The sequence below is a fragment of the Lipophrys pholis genome, assembly GCF_963383615.2.
Source record: "Lipophrys pholis genome assembly, chromosome: 10".
Taxonomy (NCBI): domain Eukaryota; kingdom Metazoa; phylum Chordata; class Actinopteri; order Blenniiformes; family Blenniidae; genus Lipophrys; species Lipophrys pholis.
The window spans coordinates 8,000,384-8,018,303 of NC_137640.1; the positions used below are offsets into that span (position 1 = coordinate 8,000,384).

The following is a 17,920-nucleotide window of genomic DNA, read 5'->3' on the forward strand; positions in this document are numbered from 1 at the left end:
ACTATTTTCTACTCTCCAGCTGTGACTCCGCCCCTCCTGCTGGCGTTGTGCGGACGACGCCGGCCGACAGAACGAGCGGCCTCCGCGGATGTTTCTCGAGGCTCCATGGTGACGAAACCAAAGCGGAGACGAGCGGCGCTCTTTTCAAACGCTTTTACCGCGGAAAATAAAACATAACCTCGGAGAATTTATCACCATCTTTCACCCTTTAACGGATATTCACGGTGCTACAATGGCGGGACCGCGAGTCACCGCTCTTTTGTGGGGGCGAGACGTTTCGGGTGGACGATTGTTTACTTTGGTTGATGTAGCTAACGTTAGCATGAGGAGCTACTGATAAAAGTGAGTGAGAGACATGTGAAAGTTTATGTTTTACTCACTGACTTGTCTGGTAAACTCTAGGAAATAGCTGAAACACTTAATTGCCACTCGTGGTGAAATTACCTGACCTAACTAATCTCAAGCTTGTCGCATCTCGTTACGGGAGGTGACTCAGAGGATCACCGCTTTCAATTTTTATTATTATTATGAGTATTTAACCAGATTTATATGTGATGTAGTCGGAGCTTTGTGTCTCAGCCATGAGCAGCGCAGAGAGGAAATTCATCAACCTGAGGAAACGTCTGGACCAGCTGGGCTACAGACATCCTCTGGAGATCGAGTCTCTTCCTCTGGTGGAGAAGCTGTTCGGGTAAATCCACGACTCCCTCTTTTATATGCCATGCAGCTTTTTAAAGATGGAAGTGTGTGACTTTAGTGCACCCTGCTGAGTTGATGTCACTGCCCCCAATTGGTCCAACTCTCACACCTTTAGAGATTGTTGTGTATCGCCAAGCTCCTGACTAAAGACGTCAGGTGTTCTGCAGCGGGAAGAGACAAAGGCCCTTCAGGACCAGGACTAGAGACCTCTGGTCAAGCCTTGTGTGTGATCTTTATTGTCTTGTACTAGTGTTGTACCTGGGCAGTGTCCTGGTGGAGCATCAGGTCAGGTTTTAACCTGAAATGTGGGTTAAAATCTGTCTTTCCAGTTGTAAAAAAAAAAAAACTGGCTAAGTCTATAATGCATGTTGCATTGGTTTGAATCACTGAATAGATAATAGCAGTACTGGAACTCATTGCCTCTTTTTCTTTTTGGTGGACTGGGATAACATTTGTCAGTAGAGCTGGTCGCAACACTTTTTTGTCATTCATAGTGGTATTGCAATACATGACAGTCGTTATAGAACAGAAATACTATTTTAGTCCCGGGGTAAGTTCTTCCACACCGAGTAGTAATTTAGATAGGATCTAAATAAAACATTAAAGAAGGTTTTGACAGTAAATTAATATATGTACACAGGGAAGGGCTTGACAGTCAAATAAAATAAATACTATATTAAAAAAAAAAAAAGACTTATAGAGCCCGATAGCCACAGGTATTAAAGATGTGGTGTTATGTACTTTGGCCGTATCTCAGAGACAACCTGTGCCCATCTCTTTTACTGAGTCTTCCTCATAACCACTTCCCATGCAGTCTACTTTGGGACCAACATAGATCCTTTGGACAGATTTTACTCTTTGCTTTTTCCATAATGCATTTGGTGTCCCAAATTCCCACAAATAATACAGGGTTAAAAAAGTATTTTAACCCTGTGTGTTCATTTTGTTCGATTGAGTTCAGGCCTGCTTTGTTCTGTATCACAGTGACCTGATCCACACGACCGAGAGCCTGCGCAATGCCAAACTGTCCGCGGGTAAGACTGAGAAAGAAAGCCAGAACTTCGACGCTCTTCTGGAGCCGTACAGGACGGAGAATGCCCGGGTCGTCAGGGAAAGCAACGAGCTGCACCTCCAGCTTCTCAAAACCAGGGAGGAGAAGGATCGTGCCACCCGAGGTAAGCTCCATCATTCTCAGCTGGTTTACCCCCCCCCCCCCCCCCATGCACACTCCTGTTAACTTCATGTAACCCTGTTTGTTCCCAGAGCTCAAAACCCACATTCGAAAACTGGACCACCAGACTTCCGATCTGAAGTTTTTAAATAACCAGTATGTACACAAGGTCCGCTGCCTGGAGAAAGACAGCAAAGCCAAAGCTGAGCGCATCCAGCAGCTGCAGGAGAAGAACATGCAGGCTGTCGTGCAGACGCCAGGTAGCGTGAAAACACAGCACAGCGTGAAATGTGGTCACAAATTATTGCATTTTTACATGAAACTTTTCCACGGGGGACATAAGAGAGTCAAAGCCAACACGTTCAATTCAGTTGTTGGCTTCATTGTTCGTTGTTTGGTTTTACAAATATAAATTAGATCTTTTGAGGAACTTGTCTGCTGACCTGGATTCGTCTTTGAATTTTCCAGGAGGAAAAAAGCGCAGTATTCCTTTCAGACGGCAGAGGATGCAGATCGATGAGCTTGTGCCGCCGTCCTCCACGTCGACTTATCCCATGCAGCAGCCTGACGATCCATATGTGGCTGACCTACTGCTGCTGGCAGACGGCAGGTCTGTTTACTGGAGGCTGAATGGAGTTGTACGTCTTGTTTGTTTTTTGATGGCACTTGCATTTAATTGAGTTCGCATTGGGTTGTGGCGATTTCAATTTGCAGAATTCACGAGCTGCAGGAAGTCATCGTCAAAGTCAAACTAGATCTGGAAAAAGCTCAAGAATTCATAAAACATTTAAGTACTCAGGTGAGTAATTTGTTTCAAGGCGTTTCGGATTCAACCGGCTGTCTCGCCCATGTCAAGCTGTTGGTTTGAACTTTTCAACAGGTAGAGGAGAGGGACAAAGAGATCGATCGTTTGAATCATGTACTCCAAGGAGGCCGGCCTCATGATGTGATTTCGATGGAAGCTCAAAACGTCAGCAACAAGAAGCTGATCGACCATCTTAACCTCCAGGCAAGCACTGTTCGGAGTATTGAAGAATTCTATTCAATGTTTTGGATAATAATTGCGCTCGCCTGTTGAAATCTACTGTTCTATGCCACGCAGATTGAGTATCTACAGGAGACGAACAGGACCCTGGAGCAAAAACTAGAGGGGCTGCAGCAGAAAAAGAAGGACGTCTCCACCGAGGTGGCCAGTCTGTCTCTGAAGAACCTGGAGTTGTGTGAGGAGCTGACACACATAGACGATCTGGCCAAGCGGCTGGAGATGGACAAGGAGCGCGTGCTGGAGACTGTTGACATGGAGCTGCAAGAAACGGAGGTGAGATCAAGACACTCCATTACTGCTGCACCGTGTTTAGGCAGTAACCTCAGATGTATTTGGTAACAATGTGTGATTTGAATTGAATTGAATCAGCTCTCTAAGGCTCGGACGTTTTCCCAACAGAAAGAAGTTCAAAGGCAACAGAAAATCATTGAAGACTTGGAGGACGTCATCACAAAAATAAGACGGGTTTGTGCATTGCAGAGCAGATTATCTTACACGAGAAAATTCCAAAATTAAAGCCTCTCTTTCTTAAAAATGAATGAATTTAGGAGCAGTCCGAGGGTGACTTTGAAAAAGACCGTCTCCGAGATCAGCTGGCGGAGCTCAAGGAACAGAACGAGAAGATGGAGGGCCTGGTCAACTACATGGAGGGCGAGAAAATGAGGCTGCAGGTCAAAGTTGAGAAAATGATGGCAACTGGTAAGCAGCGGTGTGGTATACCTCGACACAGTCCTCTTTTTTTTTTAATGCTTTTGCATGTTTGTAAATGATTTGTGGCTGTTATTAAAGAGAAAGGCTTGGTGTTGGAGTTGGAGACTTTGCGTGCTAAGCATGGCGTTTGTGGAAGGGAACGCTCTCCATCCCGTCTGGATGCGTTTGTCAAGAGTCTGGAGGAGGAGCGGGATCACTATCGCACCGAGGTGCAGCGCTACAAACGAGTCAGAGGAGCCGGTGACCCGGACTTCAGTCCAACACGCAGTCCAAGCAGAGGCAGGAGCACCAAGTTTCAAGGAACGAGAGTACGAGCTCACAATTGGGTAGAAATGTCTACAAAAGGTGAATTATCAGTAAAGCAGTTCTTCAAATATTCAGGGCAATGTTGCAGATGCAGAGCTGCTGCATGTGACAAGAGAAAGAGACGAGCTGAAAGCCGCTCTGCTGCAGTTTGAGAAGCACATGGAGGACATTCAAAGCAACGTGAAGGCCCTCAGCATGGAGAGAGATCATCTCAAGACTCTGCTTAAACAGGTGGAGTTTAATAAGCGAGCACTAAAATCTTTCTTTTTAAAAAATCGTTGAACATTTCTTCATAAACTTTTCTTTTTTTTAAAAAATTTCATTCAGGCTCAAGACGACCTGAAGGTTCACCGTGGCGTGGAGATGTCAACAGGCATTTTGAAATGGCAGGACGAGGTGAAACAGGCGGAAGACAAAATTGAGCGAATGACGACCGAAAGAGAGTCGCTGATGGACAGACTCACGGTGAGTGCGAGAATAACATCTCATTTATATTAGTGATCCTATTGTAAAGTTTGTGCTTTTGTGTTTTGTTAAGTGTGTGTTTGCCTGCCAGCGTTTGGCTTCATTGTGATCGGAGATTAAAGTGGGAGTCCTGTGGTTTCCTTAATGACAGTCTGGGGGTCTCCAAAGGAGAAACAGCTGGGACCCACTACTTCTGACAACGCCAGACATTTTTGACGTCTCGTTTTATTGATCATGCGAAAGTAACACGAGGCTTAAAAATGCAGATTTATTATTTTTTTTCTTCACCCAGAATATTAGCGTGGCGGATACTAAACAAGCATTCCAACTAAGGGTGTATATTATTGTGACTAACATAAGTGCAATGCGTATTTGCAGGCTGCCCAAACTTCAGCTCTTACCAACAGACAAGCAGAAGACCGGAGGATCCTCGACCTGGAAAATTCAATTCAGAGCGTGAGATGAACGGATGCTTCTTCAACGTCAACAACCCTGTGTTTGTTTATTACTTTGGTGCTGAGTGGGACTCTGTGTCTGTGACCGTCCATCCCTCTGCAGCTGGAGCGCGAGAGGCTGGACCTGCGCTCACAGGTGTGTCTGCTGAGGGAGAGCAAGGAGGCGGTGGAGGCGGAGCTGAAGGCTCGGTCTGCTGCCGTCGTGCTCACCTCAGAGGAGGCGGCCCAGCAGAGGGCCGAGTCTAATGCTCTGAGGTACCAAAGCAACGTCTCTGCATTTGCTGTTCTTGAATGGACCGGCAGTCGTTCTCTCATGAAATGTGCAATAGTAATCTACTCTGAGATTGAAAAACGATGACCAGAGGATCATTGGCCTCTTTGCTTGTGTAAACATTAAAGTAACTTTTTATTTTTAATACACTGGGATGTCCTGAAGCTTCATCCTTGTCAAATAACTCAATAAATCAAAAGGGCGGAATGACTTGCCGCGGCAGTGACGGGTTCTTGGCCCCGTCGGACCCAGTTTATCATAAAGCTGATGGACTCTCTGTGTGCAGGCTCCTCCAGGAGCAGATGGAGCGCTCGCTGTCCGACACTCAACACAGACTGTCTGTGAAGATGAATGAGCTGCACGTCGCTCACACGCAGATTGAAAAACTCGAGGGAAGACTAGGTGAGCATGACTGCCACCGTTTCTGTCACGCTGCTCAGATTCTCATCTTTTCCTCGCTGCAGCTGCTCGGCTGTTTGCTTAAGTCAGTTTTCTGTTTTTTTTTGCCAGGGGAGCTGAGTCAGCACAGCTCAAAACACAAGGAAGACGTTTCTGCCCTGCAGAAGTCCATCTCTGCCCTTGACAGAGAAAAAGACACCCTGCAAGATGAAGTGGATCAAAAGACAGAAAAACTGGTTGTTCTCCAGGAGGAGTTATCCAAGAAGGTATGCTCACAGAAAATCATCAAACCCAATGAGGTTTTTATAAAGCAGAGGTATTTTAGTTCAGGTTCAACCTGCAGCCCAGTGTGATCCAAGTGGAACGAAGCCAAAAAAGGAAAAGAATAGAAAATATGTATTCCTTATAGTATGAAGACCGTCCGTTTACATTGATTCTACTTTTTACACAATTTATCTTAAAAAGCAAACATTTTAATTAAAAAAAGTGCACGCCGATATCTTTACAGCGACACTTTTTGTTTTTTTGAATTTACAAAAGAATGTTATCAAAAGCCTGTCACGACACTATGACCTCTACTCTTACTGAAATAGTGTGACCCTCAAAGCAAACATACGTTACTTTTATTGAAAACTTTTATTGCATGTAATCCTAAAAAGAACTACAAAATGAAAAAATGTCACAGCAAGTTATAACAAGTGACTGTTCGTGCAGTATATTTACTACAGACCTCGGTCCGGTTCAGCACACTTTGATTAAATGAAGAGTGCCGACTAAAAGATATTCTGGAGGCACTTATTAGTTCCCTCCTCAAAGAGGATGACCCTCAGAAGACGACTGAATAACCAATGATTTTATCAGAGAGCTTTTAATGCGCCTTTTAAAGCACATTCATCACAACATTGCATTTGGATTCAATGAAAAATGGTGACAAATAACAAAAACGCAACTGGGGAGGCTGTGCATGCCTCTCTTACAGAGGAATCATATAAGCCCGGGGTCTGTACAGAACAATTGTGGAGAGATGCTGTAAATACAGTGACAGTGCTTTCACATGTATACCTTTTTATTAAAATATGTTCCAAGTGTGATCAACCGTAGTGAACTGCACTAATAGTGTATACCTGCGTGTCGTTTCCAAAGGAGAAAACCCTCGAGGATGTCAGACTCACAATCAAAAACATGGACAGCTCCCTGGCGTGAGTATTGTGGGTTCCTTTATGTCACGATGTATATGTTTAGTTTCCAATGTGAAGTTCATCCAACTGGCTTGTTTTGCCTTTTAATCGATTCAGTCAGCTTCAGGGAGCCTTAAACAGCCGAGAGAGGGAAATAAGCAGTCTGAGGAGACAGCAGGACGCCTCTCAGGAGGAGCTCGCTAAACTCAGGAGAGACAAGGAAATCACAGTCCGGGAGAACAGGAGGCTGCAGGACGACCTGGCCACGATGACCAGAGAGAACCAAGTACGTCGTCAATCCTACTGGATCAGTCTCGAGCTTTTTCTTCTGTCTCATATTCAAGAAAAACAAAAGGGAATGGGGTAGTGCACAGAAATTCATGCTGGCTCTTCTGGTGTGTTTGTACAGACTGTACACGTGGAAATGGAAGAGGCTTTGCACGAGAAGGATGAGCTGAAGATGAGGGTCCACTCGTACATTTCTGAAGTGTCCAGAATGGAGAAGCTCATCGAGACAAAAGTAAGTAGCAGATCAAACGGTCCCACAACTGGTTGAAGCTGCGTATAATTCACGCTGTCGCTGTTATTTATGTATTTGTTTTCTTATTGTGCATTTAGAAAGACAAGTTTACAAAGCAGCGTTCAGATTTGAGGCATTTCAACACGTTTTAAAAGATGCTGACAATAAATCCGATTTGAAACATTAAAGGAACAATAAAAAAATCCGTTTGACATAAAATAAAAACATTACACAGCATGTACTTATAAAGCAAATGTAAAACAGTGTGAGTTCAGTCACATAAGAAAGTTGATGATAAATCCAGAAAATTTATTTTTTCAACATTAGACAAATCGGTTTTTACTTTAGAAAAACAGATAATTCTCCCATTTAGGAAATTACGTCTGAGTTTGTTTGTTTCTGTTTATTGACGCTTCCCAACATTAACAAGGGGATAAAGAGGAATTCCTTTCTGGAAAGTCACTGTTTCGATTAGAAACTCAACAAAGCGGTCTCAGTCGTCCGACACATAAACATTACCAGAGCTGTATTAGGATGTTTTTATAAAAGCGAATCGCAAGTTGTTTTGCAATTACTGTCTGCTTTCAAAATTACAGTAATCACTGAGGAATCACTTGTTTGTTCGTCATCATTAATTGAGTCCATGTTCTCAAACTAACTAAATCGGCATGTTTTGTAACGTGGAGTGAAGAGCGTGACTAATGCTATGAGAAGTCATGCTCTGATGATAACAATTCTTCAACAAGCTCTTCAACAACTGGCAATTTTAGACCGTCTCTGTGGGTTTCTACAGACAGTTTTACTGAAAATGTTCTCGGCACAATAGAAATGGTGTTAATTTGTTGCACTAATGCCAAAGTGACCTTTGCACTGACCTTCGTTCCACAGGAGCAGGAGAACAGGGATTTGCTGGAGCGCTTTAGGACGACCCAGGACGAGATGGAGGAGCAGGAGCAGAAGTTTCAGCACGCCGAGGGCCTAAATAACTCCGTCCGTCTGGAGCTTCTGTCCGCGGACACGGAGCGCAGGCACCTCCGAGACACTGTCGGCCACCAGGAGAGAGAAATCCAGCAGGTGAGCCACCAACGAGGTAACTTCCCGGTCGCTAAGATCGTACCGGAGACACAGCAGCGTGTTTTAAATGAACCTCTGCCGTCTCTCCAAGCACTTGCAGGCCCTGCAGGCTTACGAGGCTCAGGTCTCCTCGCTGGCTCGGGGGATGTCCCGGTTAGAGGGCGAGCTACACAAGGCGCAGGACGAGAAAGCGGCTCTCCTCTCGGATCTGGCCTCTGTCAGGGAGCTCTGTGTCAAACTGGACTCCAGTAAAGACCTCACAGCACGCCAGCTCACCTCCAAGAGCATGGACATGGAGCGAGTGAGGCCCGGTTCAGACTGGTTTTTACAAACACCAGTCGTTATCTGCTGTGTGACATTTATGCCTCCTGCTGCCAGGTCATGGGGGAACTGGAGGACGTTCGGTCCGAAGCGGAGCTCCTTAAGAAGCAGCTCGCCAGTGAGAGGCTGACTGTGCGTAACCTGGAGACGCTGCTCTCCACCAACCGGCAAAAGGAGTTCCAGACGCACCTGACAGCCAGCGAGAGAGAGTCGGAGCTCAAAGTCCTCCGGGACAGGCTCACCCTGGCTGACAGCAAAATGTAAAAGCATTCACACTTCAGGATAGCGGTGCCGTTCCGAACAGGAGAAAATAGATGGATTAAAATACTTTCCTTGTGTGTGTGTGTGTGTGTGTGTAGCGCCGAGCATGCCAGGGAGGTGTCGCTGCTGCGTGGTAAAGTGTCTCAGCAGCAGACGGAGATGGACGTCCTGAAGAGACAACTGACCACCGAGCGCTTTGAACGGTGAGCTTGACCGTTGCTCTTCACACCGACGACTTGAGCCGTTATAGATGGAAATAATTCAGAGTCTGTTCCTCGTATGTTTTCTTTACATTATTTAAAAAAGGAAAACATCAATACCAGATTTACAAAGATCAATGTGCACACCCTGGACGTTTTGTTTACTTTGTACGATTCTTGTTTATCTTTTAAGATTTGTTTTGTTTGTTTTTTCGAAAAACATTTAAAACGCAATGCATAGTTGATCAAATAATTACATATAAAGGCAAATAAAATTTTATTTGGCGAGAATCTTAGGATACCTGCAGAAGAGAAATGAAAAGTTAATAAGAAGCCAAATAGGGTAACAAAAAAAACAAAACATTAGAAAACACAATAGAGTTGTAAATAATATGCAAACAAGTGATATGGGGTTATTATCACAGCACAATAGGAAAATTCCCTGTGAAACATCAGGAAATCAAGAGAAATCGGACTGATGCAATCGAAAAGCATTTATACAGGACCTTTACACAGGTCTCGGTAGAAGCTCATCTAATCTAATGAGCTTGCTTGGAGTTGTCTAAAAGGTTACTTCCGTGCAGTTCGTTTTTAAGTGAGAAGCATTGAGCCTGTGTGCAGGAAAAGATAAAACAGTGTGAATCCATCCATCCTCTGGTTCTGCCTCATCTGTGAATCTCCAGGTGTTCTTAGATCATGGTGAGAATGGGCTTGCTGCACAAGCAAAGAACATCGCCTCATCTTTAATAAGGAACAACATCACATAATCAAAGTTTACCAACTGTGAAGCAAGTAAGGATGATGTACGACCTTGAATTGGATGATTCTGTGTTCTAAAGGGATTGAAGAGGAACGTATACTGACCAGAGCTATTATCCAATCGTCATCAGAAAAATTTGTCCCTCTTATTGACTCCTGGTCAACAGTTCTGAATTATTTGAGCTTAACAAGAAATAAATTGTCCCAGTATTGGCTTCAGGACATGGACTTAAACTTAGATCTAAAGAAATGAGACTAAGAGATAGTGAATTTTAGCCTTAGCTGGTTGACGGACATGAAAATGTCCATAAATAAAGCATTTATTGTGGTAATTCCTCTTCTAACCCACATGCCGAAAGCATAAAATACAATTTATGGTCTGAACAGATGACTTCTCACTCTTAAGAGCTTGAGTAAAGGAGTCGTAAAGTAAGAGGGATTGCCTAAATTGTGCCCGGATTGTGAGGGAATGCTTCATAACCTGCTAGAGGTTCAGGGAGGGGAAATTCAGGGCGTCTGAAAGTATGGAGCTGCAGGAGGGTAGGGTCATGATATGGTATTTCTTTCCAAAATCACACGTCACACAGTATTCTTGTGTTGGCAGTTATTTTCTTCATGTTAATAACTGAGACAAAGCATCTGCACACAGTTTAAACCCGTCCTTATCTAAATTCTTCCTATTTGATCTGTTTCCTCTGCGGGTGACTCCTCAGACCTGTGATGTGGATTCCTGCTCCCTGAACCCTTAGAATACATCAACTTTGCATTTAATGAAGTCTCTGCATCACACTCATGTCCAGTGAATTCCTTCCAGCTCCTCTTCAGAATTTCCTGATCAGAAACAAGTATTATTATCTCTGTTTCTGTTCGCAGTGAAAGGGCGATGCAGGAGATGCGCCGACAGGGTTTGTCCTTCTCATCCCTGCCAAGCTCGTCGCCCCACAGCGGCTCCAGCTCCTCCCACCACGTCTCGCCAGAACGCTCCATCCTCCGAACCGTCGACCGCTCCGCCGACAAGTCGGCAGACAAGTACGGCTTGTTGCATTTCTGCTTTCAGTGCAAATACCAGCAAGGAGGCAAAGCGGTATCAAAACCAACAGCACGCTTAAGAACAAGTCAGGAAAGAGAAACTGCTCAGTAATCTGTGATCAATTTGTGGTTAAAAATACTACAAACTCAACATAAACAGAGGAAACATCCAGCATATGCATCATGTCGTCTGATGTAGATAAGTGAAATTATCATATGAAGGATGAGTCACAAGAAGTGTGAAACTTTTACAGGGAAAGTTGCCATTAAAATGTTTAGTATATTCCGCACAGATCAAGTTATAAATGTCTTAAGACACAATATTCCATTTCCCTGCATGTTTCAAAGCTTTTCCTTCTCCCTCCAGGAGCGTCAGCTTCAAAGATTAACAGGAAGAGGAAGCCGAGGTGCTGATAAGTGTGTCCGAAACCACTGAAAGTCTGAACTTTAGATTCCGGGTCTGAAAGATGAAGACGGCAAATCTCAACGAGACTCAGCTTGTTGAGCACGCCAGTACGTATTTTAACCTCCGTCCACCCAGAGGCGGGAGGCATGAATTCATGTTGTGGTCAAACTCAGGCCAATGACCACTCAAACACATCGCTTTCCCGACTCAAATGTCTATTTTCTTATTAACTCTACTGAATCCAACTATGTTCTTGAACTGTGTCAATTCAAATATTACTTGGTGTTTTATGTTTTAATAAATTATTCACAAAATAAAATGATGCAAAAAAAAACAAACAACGTGAAGTGTTTTTCATTTTTATTATATAGTAAATAGAAAATATATAAATCACAGGAATGAGACAAACCCTGAACTTCTCTGGAAAATAGAAAAAGAGTTTAGCTTGTAGAAACACTGAACGTCTTCTCAACATGAGACACAAAAAGGCCCTGAAGCTGTAATAAAGCCAGACTGTCGTAAGGCAAGGAACCTGAGGACGGTTTGCCTCCTGAGGATGTGGAAGAAAACTAAAGTAAGACACTTGATAGACTGTTGTCCGTTTCACTGAGGAGATTTAACAAACTGAGTCTGTTATGAAACTCATCAATGCATCCTCTGGTCAAGTTTTCTACATCCACAAATGAGTAAGACAAGATTGCTGGTCAAGGCGCGTAAGGTTTCAGAGGAAGTGATGTAGTGCGCAATGCATTCTGGGTAGTAAACAAGGCTAACCGCGACAATCGGAAGAATCAGACGCAGAAAGAAAAAGTTGGAAATTGTTTCTATTGCAGACGTGGAGCCGTGAGGAAGAAGTAGTGAGGAAGACTCATTGATATCCGGTCTGAAGACTATATATCGAGGTTGTTTGTGGCTATGAGCATAGACATATACAAAGTGTATATGTCTATGGCTATGAGCTAACTAGCCTAGCCACCACGGGCTAAATTGGTGATGAGACTTCCGCTTTCGGTCCGAACCAATCAATGAGCCGTGTTTAAACGAGCAGCTGTTGTAGTTGTGTGACATTTTCCAGGCGGTTTGATCCGGTCTCGAAAGTGAAGGTGAACACCAGCCGAACCAAATGAAGGTGTGAAAATTCTCCCCTGCCTCCCCAAGTGGACCGACTCCTGGACTATCGCAATGTGAAAGGCCCCTTCCGGTTAATAAATAAGGCTAGTGTGGTAACACGTCCAACTACTGAAAACTATTAACCGTTACTTGGTGGGAAATAAAGACGATTGTGACGTTTAGTTACAAAAATGATTTTTTTTTTTTCCCCACACGGTTCCCTGATTGATGAGCACTAACATGTTTAATGTCAGCAGCAATCAGATAAAGGAAAAATGTAATTGACTTGCAGAGGGGAAAAAAAGCATCTCTCAATAAAAAAAGTTACTTGAAAATGGTCAAGTTGATGTAAACAGTCTGTGAAACCAGCTGGATTTAACCAAAACTCTCAGGTTTACATTAGTTCTCTTTGTAAATCCCTAAAAATATTTTCTCTCATTTCAGAAGTAAACAGCTCAACATGCTCTATGAAACAGAGTCCTGGAAAACAGCTCATCGTTTTCGACCGAATGTGTCACCCTGAGTTTGGCTTCACTGTAACTTCACTCCGATGTGACGCACTTCTTTGAAATTAATTTTAAGGCGACTTTCATGATGCAGGGAAAAAAAAAAAAGTTTCAGGACTGCCCTTTTTTCTCACGAAAGAGGAAGTGACCTTTTTCACAAAAGAGTGCAATTGCATCACTTTAGAAGATAAAGTCGGAATGAAAAAAGTTTTAAGACACTTTTTCTTTCTTTTATGTGGCCCTAATAAACCCCTACTGTAGTGTTTCATATACATATCCCATATAAGATTGTTTTGTCGAGCACAAATCTTATTGCTTCACGGCCAGCCCAAGCCACTGTCGGACGTTTTTATCTCGATTTTAATAAGCAAAAGTTCCCGCTTAAAAACTTTAACATGTATGTGTAAAATTAAAAAAATAATAAAGTTTCTTCCCTAGGAATAATAATAATGTAAATAACTCTCTAGAAAAACTTTTTTTTAAACGTGTTAACTTGTTTACTGTCGACAGTCTTGAGTGGTCGCGTTGGGGAGGGAATACGCAAATAGAGAAAAGTCTAAAATGTACTTTAAGAAGAGTTCCCGCAGTAGTTTCTGTGGAACGGTACACAAGTAATAGTGTAGTATCTCTTTGGTGACCGGCTTGTACCACGTCTGCCTCTCTGGGAAGCGAATGTGTGACGGCGCTCCAATGCGCTGGAGCACGTACTCGGAGTCCTGTTCCAGGTGCTCGTAGGATCCGATGAAGTCGTAAGAGACGGCACAGGGCTGGCACAAGTTGTAGATGGGCATCCAGTGCTCGTTCATGCGTTCTTCGTTCTCGTCCACCAAGTACTGGGTGAACTCCGTGAAGGTCACGTCGTCTCCCTTCGCCGAGTCCACCTTTCTGTAACGCTTTACGATCTTCACGCCGAAAGTCTTCTGGTAGGACTCGATCTCCCCAAACTTGTTCCTGTAGGCGGAGAGCAGGCGCTCCATGGGGTCCCGCACGAACAGGAACTTGAAGTAGTGCTGGAGGCGGTAGCGGATCTCGTCCGGCTTCAAGGAGGACAGGAAGACCAGGTCCTGGTGGTGGTCCAGCTTGCTCCGGAAGTCGCTGGCGTCCAGGGCTCCGCTCAGCATCTTCATCAGCCTCTTCCAGTTGGAGCAGGCCACTTTTGGGACGTAGCAGTACAGGAAGTGGTGCTCGTCGTTCACCAGGATGTGCTGCAGCAGGTTCTTCCTCTGCAGCTCGCTGAGCGACCAGATGTTGTCCGTCAAGTCCTTCTGGCTGCACATGGTGTGGATCGTCCGGTTGCGGAGCTCCTGGAGGATCTGGAAGAGAACACAGATGAATGTCAGCTCTTGAGCTGTTGTTTTGATAAAAGTTGTTAGGCGTGAGTAGGGATCAATACCGAATTCTGTACTTTTGTAGGTACCGACCGAATTCTGTCAGTACTACCACGTACCGATTCAGGTAAAGTCAAACTGTACGATGTTTCGGTACTTCAACGCATACTTGTGACCGGGGGATGGAAGAATGGCCGGAAGGGTTTTCCGGCAAATCAAATTTTAAATAAAGAATTACGGTCGTATTTAATTTCCCGATTTTGGTTTAAGAAACGCACAACGGGAAACCATCCGATTTCCGATTTTCAATTTTAAATCGAAAAACGGGAGACGGCTTGTCTCCCGTTTTTCGTTTCCTAATATCAAATCGCAAAACGAAAATCGGATGGCCGGAAGGTACACGGACCTAGGATTATGTTTTCCTCCCGTGTTTCCTCGGATTAAACCCCAGCACCCCCTCCCGCTGCTCCTCTACCTGGGTGTCCATGTCCACGGTGACGGGACGGCGCCTCCCTGCCTGGCCGCGCTCCGGTCGCGCGGCGTTGCTCCGCGGGAGAGAGGTCTCCATGCTGTTCAGCATTCCTCTCTCGATCATGAGCAGCAGGCCTCCGGACGCCACGATGACGAGGAACGTCAGCATGGAGGGCAGCACGGCGGCCCTGCAGCGGAGGAAGCCGGGGAACAGCACCGTCCGCGGGCTCCGGTTCGCGCCCCCGCCCCGCGGCGTCCCGGCGTCCTGCCTTCGGTAAAACACTCGTGTCTCCATCACGGCCGCCGCTCGGCTAAAACAGCTCTGGTAGTTCAAGCGCATGCGCATGCGTCTTGTGGTGCTCGATCACTTCCTGTTTGTGCCGGTCTCATTGAAAATGGACCTTATCTTTTCACCCACGCTCCTGAACTTGCCAGCTTTTTCATTTGCTGATGCGAAGGCCATCGCAGCGGGTAATACACGAACAAATACACTTGAAGAAGGGTATAAGTTCATCCATGAAGAATATATCCACAGCTATCAAGGTAAGGAAAGACGTAGTTCAGTGAGCTAATCGCGAGCTACAACATATGATGAACATAAACATGGTGAGAAGCTTCATCTAGTCTGCTTAATTATTAGAGGTATTTATTGGAGGCATGATCTAGACTTTTAAATGATATTTTACATTCTGATATGTGTTTGCTATTATGATAGGGGAAAGTTATGATGATGATGCCAGATGTTAACCCTGCTTTGCTTCTGCATGCTTTTAGTATCAGATAGTATCAGCTGTCATAGATGAGAGCTGAAGAACCTTCATGTACAATGAACAACTCCTGTATGACGCAGCGCTTACTATTTATCTTCTGCTGCTCTGGATTCTGTTAGTTGATTAAAGCTAATTATGTTTTAACAAGTATTAATTTCTATATATGTGCTAAAACACTTCTCTGTTTTAGATCTCACTGGGTGTTGACAAGCTGAGTTGTTGGTTTATTCCTGTAGTTGTGCAGCTGGTAAAGGCTTTTTCAACCATGTAGTTGAACTCCTGTATCAGACTGCTCACTTCTCCCAGCTCCAGCTGCCAACGCTTCCTCCTGCACTGACCTGCACAAGTGATCTACACAGATGGACCAGACCAAGAACACAGGTAAAAAAAAGTGGAACCATTGTTTTCCTTTTGTAATATTATTTAGTATGTGACAATCTCCTTAGTAGTTTTAGCAATTTAAGTAAAAATCTTAGCTCTCACAAATCTATCCCTCCATGTCCGACCAAATTGCTCACCTGTCCCTTTATTTATTTGTCATATTTGTTTATTTCTTGTATAGGATCCATCCTGAACCTGCCAGTGAGGTGGTGGTGGGGAAACAGATGCGTGCAGTCCACGCTGTACAGAGCTTAAACAGGTATCATTTATTGGTAATTAATGTTTTTATGCTTGTAATGTTTCCTTTGTCATAACTTACTGTGATGATGTCACTCATGTGTTTGTAGGACCACTTCCTGATCACGACATCCAGACATCAGGAGAAAAACTATGCCAACTGGAGTCCCAACCACTCATAGCTTTCATTTTAGATTGCCTCTCAACTTTGGAGTTCGTCCAAAACAAATGATGTGACCCAGGTTGCTTACCTCAAGGTTCAGGATGGCCACACAAGTCTGAGGCGTTCACACACATACTACTGGCAGGTACAGGGTCAGCTGGTAATCACTGGATTGGAATGGTGGGACTTTGTCACTGACACATTTATAACAATAACTGTTGAGTGAGAGTGGCGTGATGAATCGTTCCTTTACCAGATGAAATCAAAACTGGACATGTTTTACTTCAACACCATCAATGTGTTTATTTCAATGCAGTAATGATCATATTAAAATGTATAAATGACCCTTTGTCACTTTGTGTTTTGAACATTAAATCTCAAGTTGTGTGAATCACTGTAAATAGTGTCTAACACGTCAGCAATAAGCTGCTCCTTCATGCCCACGGCCACCCTGAAGGAGAACATTAAAACTCAAGGCATTCTGGGGCAGCGCTGGGTTCAGGCGTCATCTTCAACTGTCTGTGCTCTGGTCCAGTATATGAGGCGGGATGCAGATGGAGCAATGGACTCCCAGAAGATCCGGAACACACTCTCAGATGGGAATTTCATCTAGTGCACCTGTGAAACCAAAAAATAAAATGATGATCATACAATAAAATACATTACTATATAAATAAGGTCTAACTATAAAATAACTCACAGTGTTATAAACGTTTTAGTATTAATTTTTTTCTAGTAATTTCATTACTTTATTTTTTAAATGTAAAATTAAATTGAAACCGTCTTGTTTTCATTTTCACTGACTAGCACGATTGGTTTAATTATTGAGCTCCTGTGACATTATTTCCTTGTGGATCAACACATTGTGTGAGTCTAGGTGCAAGAATACAGTATATGTATCCGTCATTGATTTGATCTCTAGATGGTCTAGATCTACACACTGGTGCTGCAACGCGTCCTGCAATTGTATTATTAGTTATATTTGATCTTATATGACAAACTTATGCAATTTACCATCTTAGATATTTACCTGTGGGTGGATGAGCCACATAATGGTGGTCTGCAGTAGCAGCTTCAGCCTGGCTAGCTTGCTGTGAGAGGACAAGCTACCGTTTCTGACCCAGAGACAGAATCCCTCCGAGGTGGTGCAATAAAGTCATTCCAGGGAAAGAGACATGGAACAGTTCCACTTTTAAGGCGACTGGTGGTGGATCCGCTGACAACATCCTCCTGGTGAAGTACTGGCTGCATACAAAGTGCTCCCTGGCTTTATGAAGAATTTCAGACCCTCATCCCTCCTAATAGCTTGGATTCACTGCCTCCTTTAGCCCGGGTCCGTGGGAAAAGCGTGGTAAGAGAGGTATGGTTGTTTTCTTGCCCCACAAGAGCAACCAGGAACACAACAAAAACAACCGCGTCGAGACTGAGCCATTATCGTCACTGTCCAACGCTAAAGCGATAGCCACCGGAAGTAAATGAGCACCACATCCGGTTTAAAACGCGGAAGTGTGAAAAAGGTCTATTGTTCCGCCATTTTGTTCTGAATCACCACCACAGCGCCACTCTCGGTGGGAGGCGGTAGTACATGAAATATGGCCGCTTCCTGCAGGTCGCCGCCATTTTGTTCAAAAGCACAATCACAGCGCCACTGTCGGTGGGAGGCAAGAGTACATGATCCGCAGTG

At 44.2% G+C, this 17,920-nt stretch overlaps 2 protein-coding genes and 1 long non-coding RNA gene across 4 annotated transcripts; 2 read left to right on the plus strand and 1 right to left on the minus strand.

Moving 5' to 3' along the window:
* The first annotated feature begins 31 nt into the window (after positions 1–31).
* Positions 32–11,595, plus strand: cep135 (centrosomal protein 135). Of its 2 annotated transcripts, XM_080474156.1 has the most exons (26): positions 287–342; positions 561–691; positions 1,684–1,874; positions 1,963–2,130; positions 2,339–2,480; positions 2,585–2,669; positions 2,751–2,879; positions 2,973–3,188; positions 3,315–3,380; positions 3,464–3,614; positions 3,705–3,934; positions 4,008–4,163; positions 4,260–4,397; positions 4,776–4,853; positions 4,956–5,107; positions 5,410–5,525; positions 5,634–5,788; positions 6,666–6,721; positions 6,818–6,986; positions 7,110–7,220; positions 8,109–8,294; positions 8,386–8,595; positions 8,673–8,875; positions 8,975–9,079; positions 10,709–10,864; positions 11,232–11,595. In XM_080474156.1, exons 2-26 carry the CDS (start codon positions 582–584, stop codon positions 11,251–11,253), a joined length of 3,501 nt encoding a protein of 1,166 aa, XP_080330282.1. In that variant the 5' UTR covers positions 287–342; positions 561–581; the 3' UTR covers positions 11,254–11,595. The 2 variants fall into 2 exon arrangements, with proteins under 2 accessions (XP_080330281.1, XP_080330282.1); XM_080474155.1 differs by having other exon boundaries at positions 32–691.
* Positions 11,596–13,359: 1,764 nt separating this feature from the next.
* chst14 (carbohydrate (N-acetylgalactosamine 4-0) sulfotransferase 14) lies at positions 13,360–15,028 on the minus strand. The gene is made up of 2 exons (XM_080474157.1): positions 14,690–15,028; positions 13,360–14,199 (listed from the first exon to the last, which is right to left on the minus strand). Exons 1-2 carry the CDS (start codon positions 15,023–15,025, stop codon positions 13,384–13,386), a joined length of 1,152 nt encoding a protein of 383 aa, XP_080330283.1. The 5' UTR covers positions 15,026–15,028; the 3' UTR covers positions 13,360–13,383.
* LOC308116140 lies at positions 14,982–16,580 on the plus strand. Its single transcript, XR_013935752.1, has 3 exons — positions 14,982–15,836; positions 16,018–16,095; positions 16,184–16,580. It is a non-coding gene; the product is annotated as an uncharacterized lncRNA (long non-coding RNA).
* Positions 16,581–17,920: the final 1,340 nt, after the last annotated feature.

Bases quoted from the DNA above. Each gene is read 5' to 3' on its own strand.
- cep135 (XM_080474155.1), top strand. From the start codon at position 582: ATGAGCAGCGCAGAGAGGAAATTCATCAACCTGAGGAAACGTCTGGAC. The intron at 5,789-6,665 runs GTATGCTCACAG...TCGTTTCCAAAG, and splicing joins AGGAGGAGTTATCCAAGAAG to GAGAAAACCCTCGAGGATGT. The intron at 10,865-11,231 runs GTACGGCTTGTT...TTCTCCCTCCAG, and splicing joins GCCGACAAGTCGGCAGACAA to GAGCGTCAGCTTCAAAGATT.
- chst14 (XM_080474157.1), bottom strand. From the start codon at position 15,025: ATGCGCTTGAACTACCAGAGCTGTTTTAGCCGAGCGGCGGCCGTGATG. The intron at 14,200-14,689 runs GTAGAGGAGCAG...GTTCTCTTCCAG, and splicing joins CCGTGGACATGGACACCCAG to ATCCTCCAGGAGCTCCGCAA.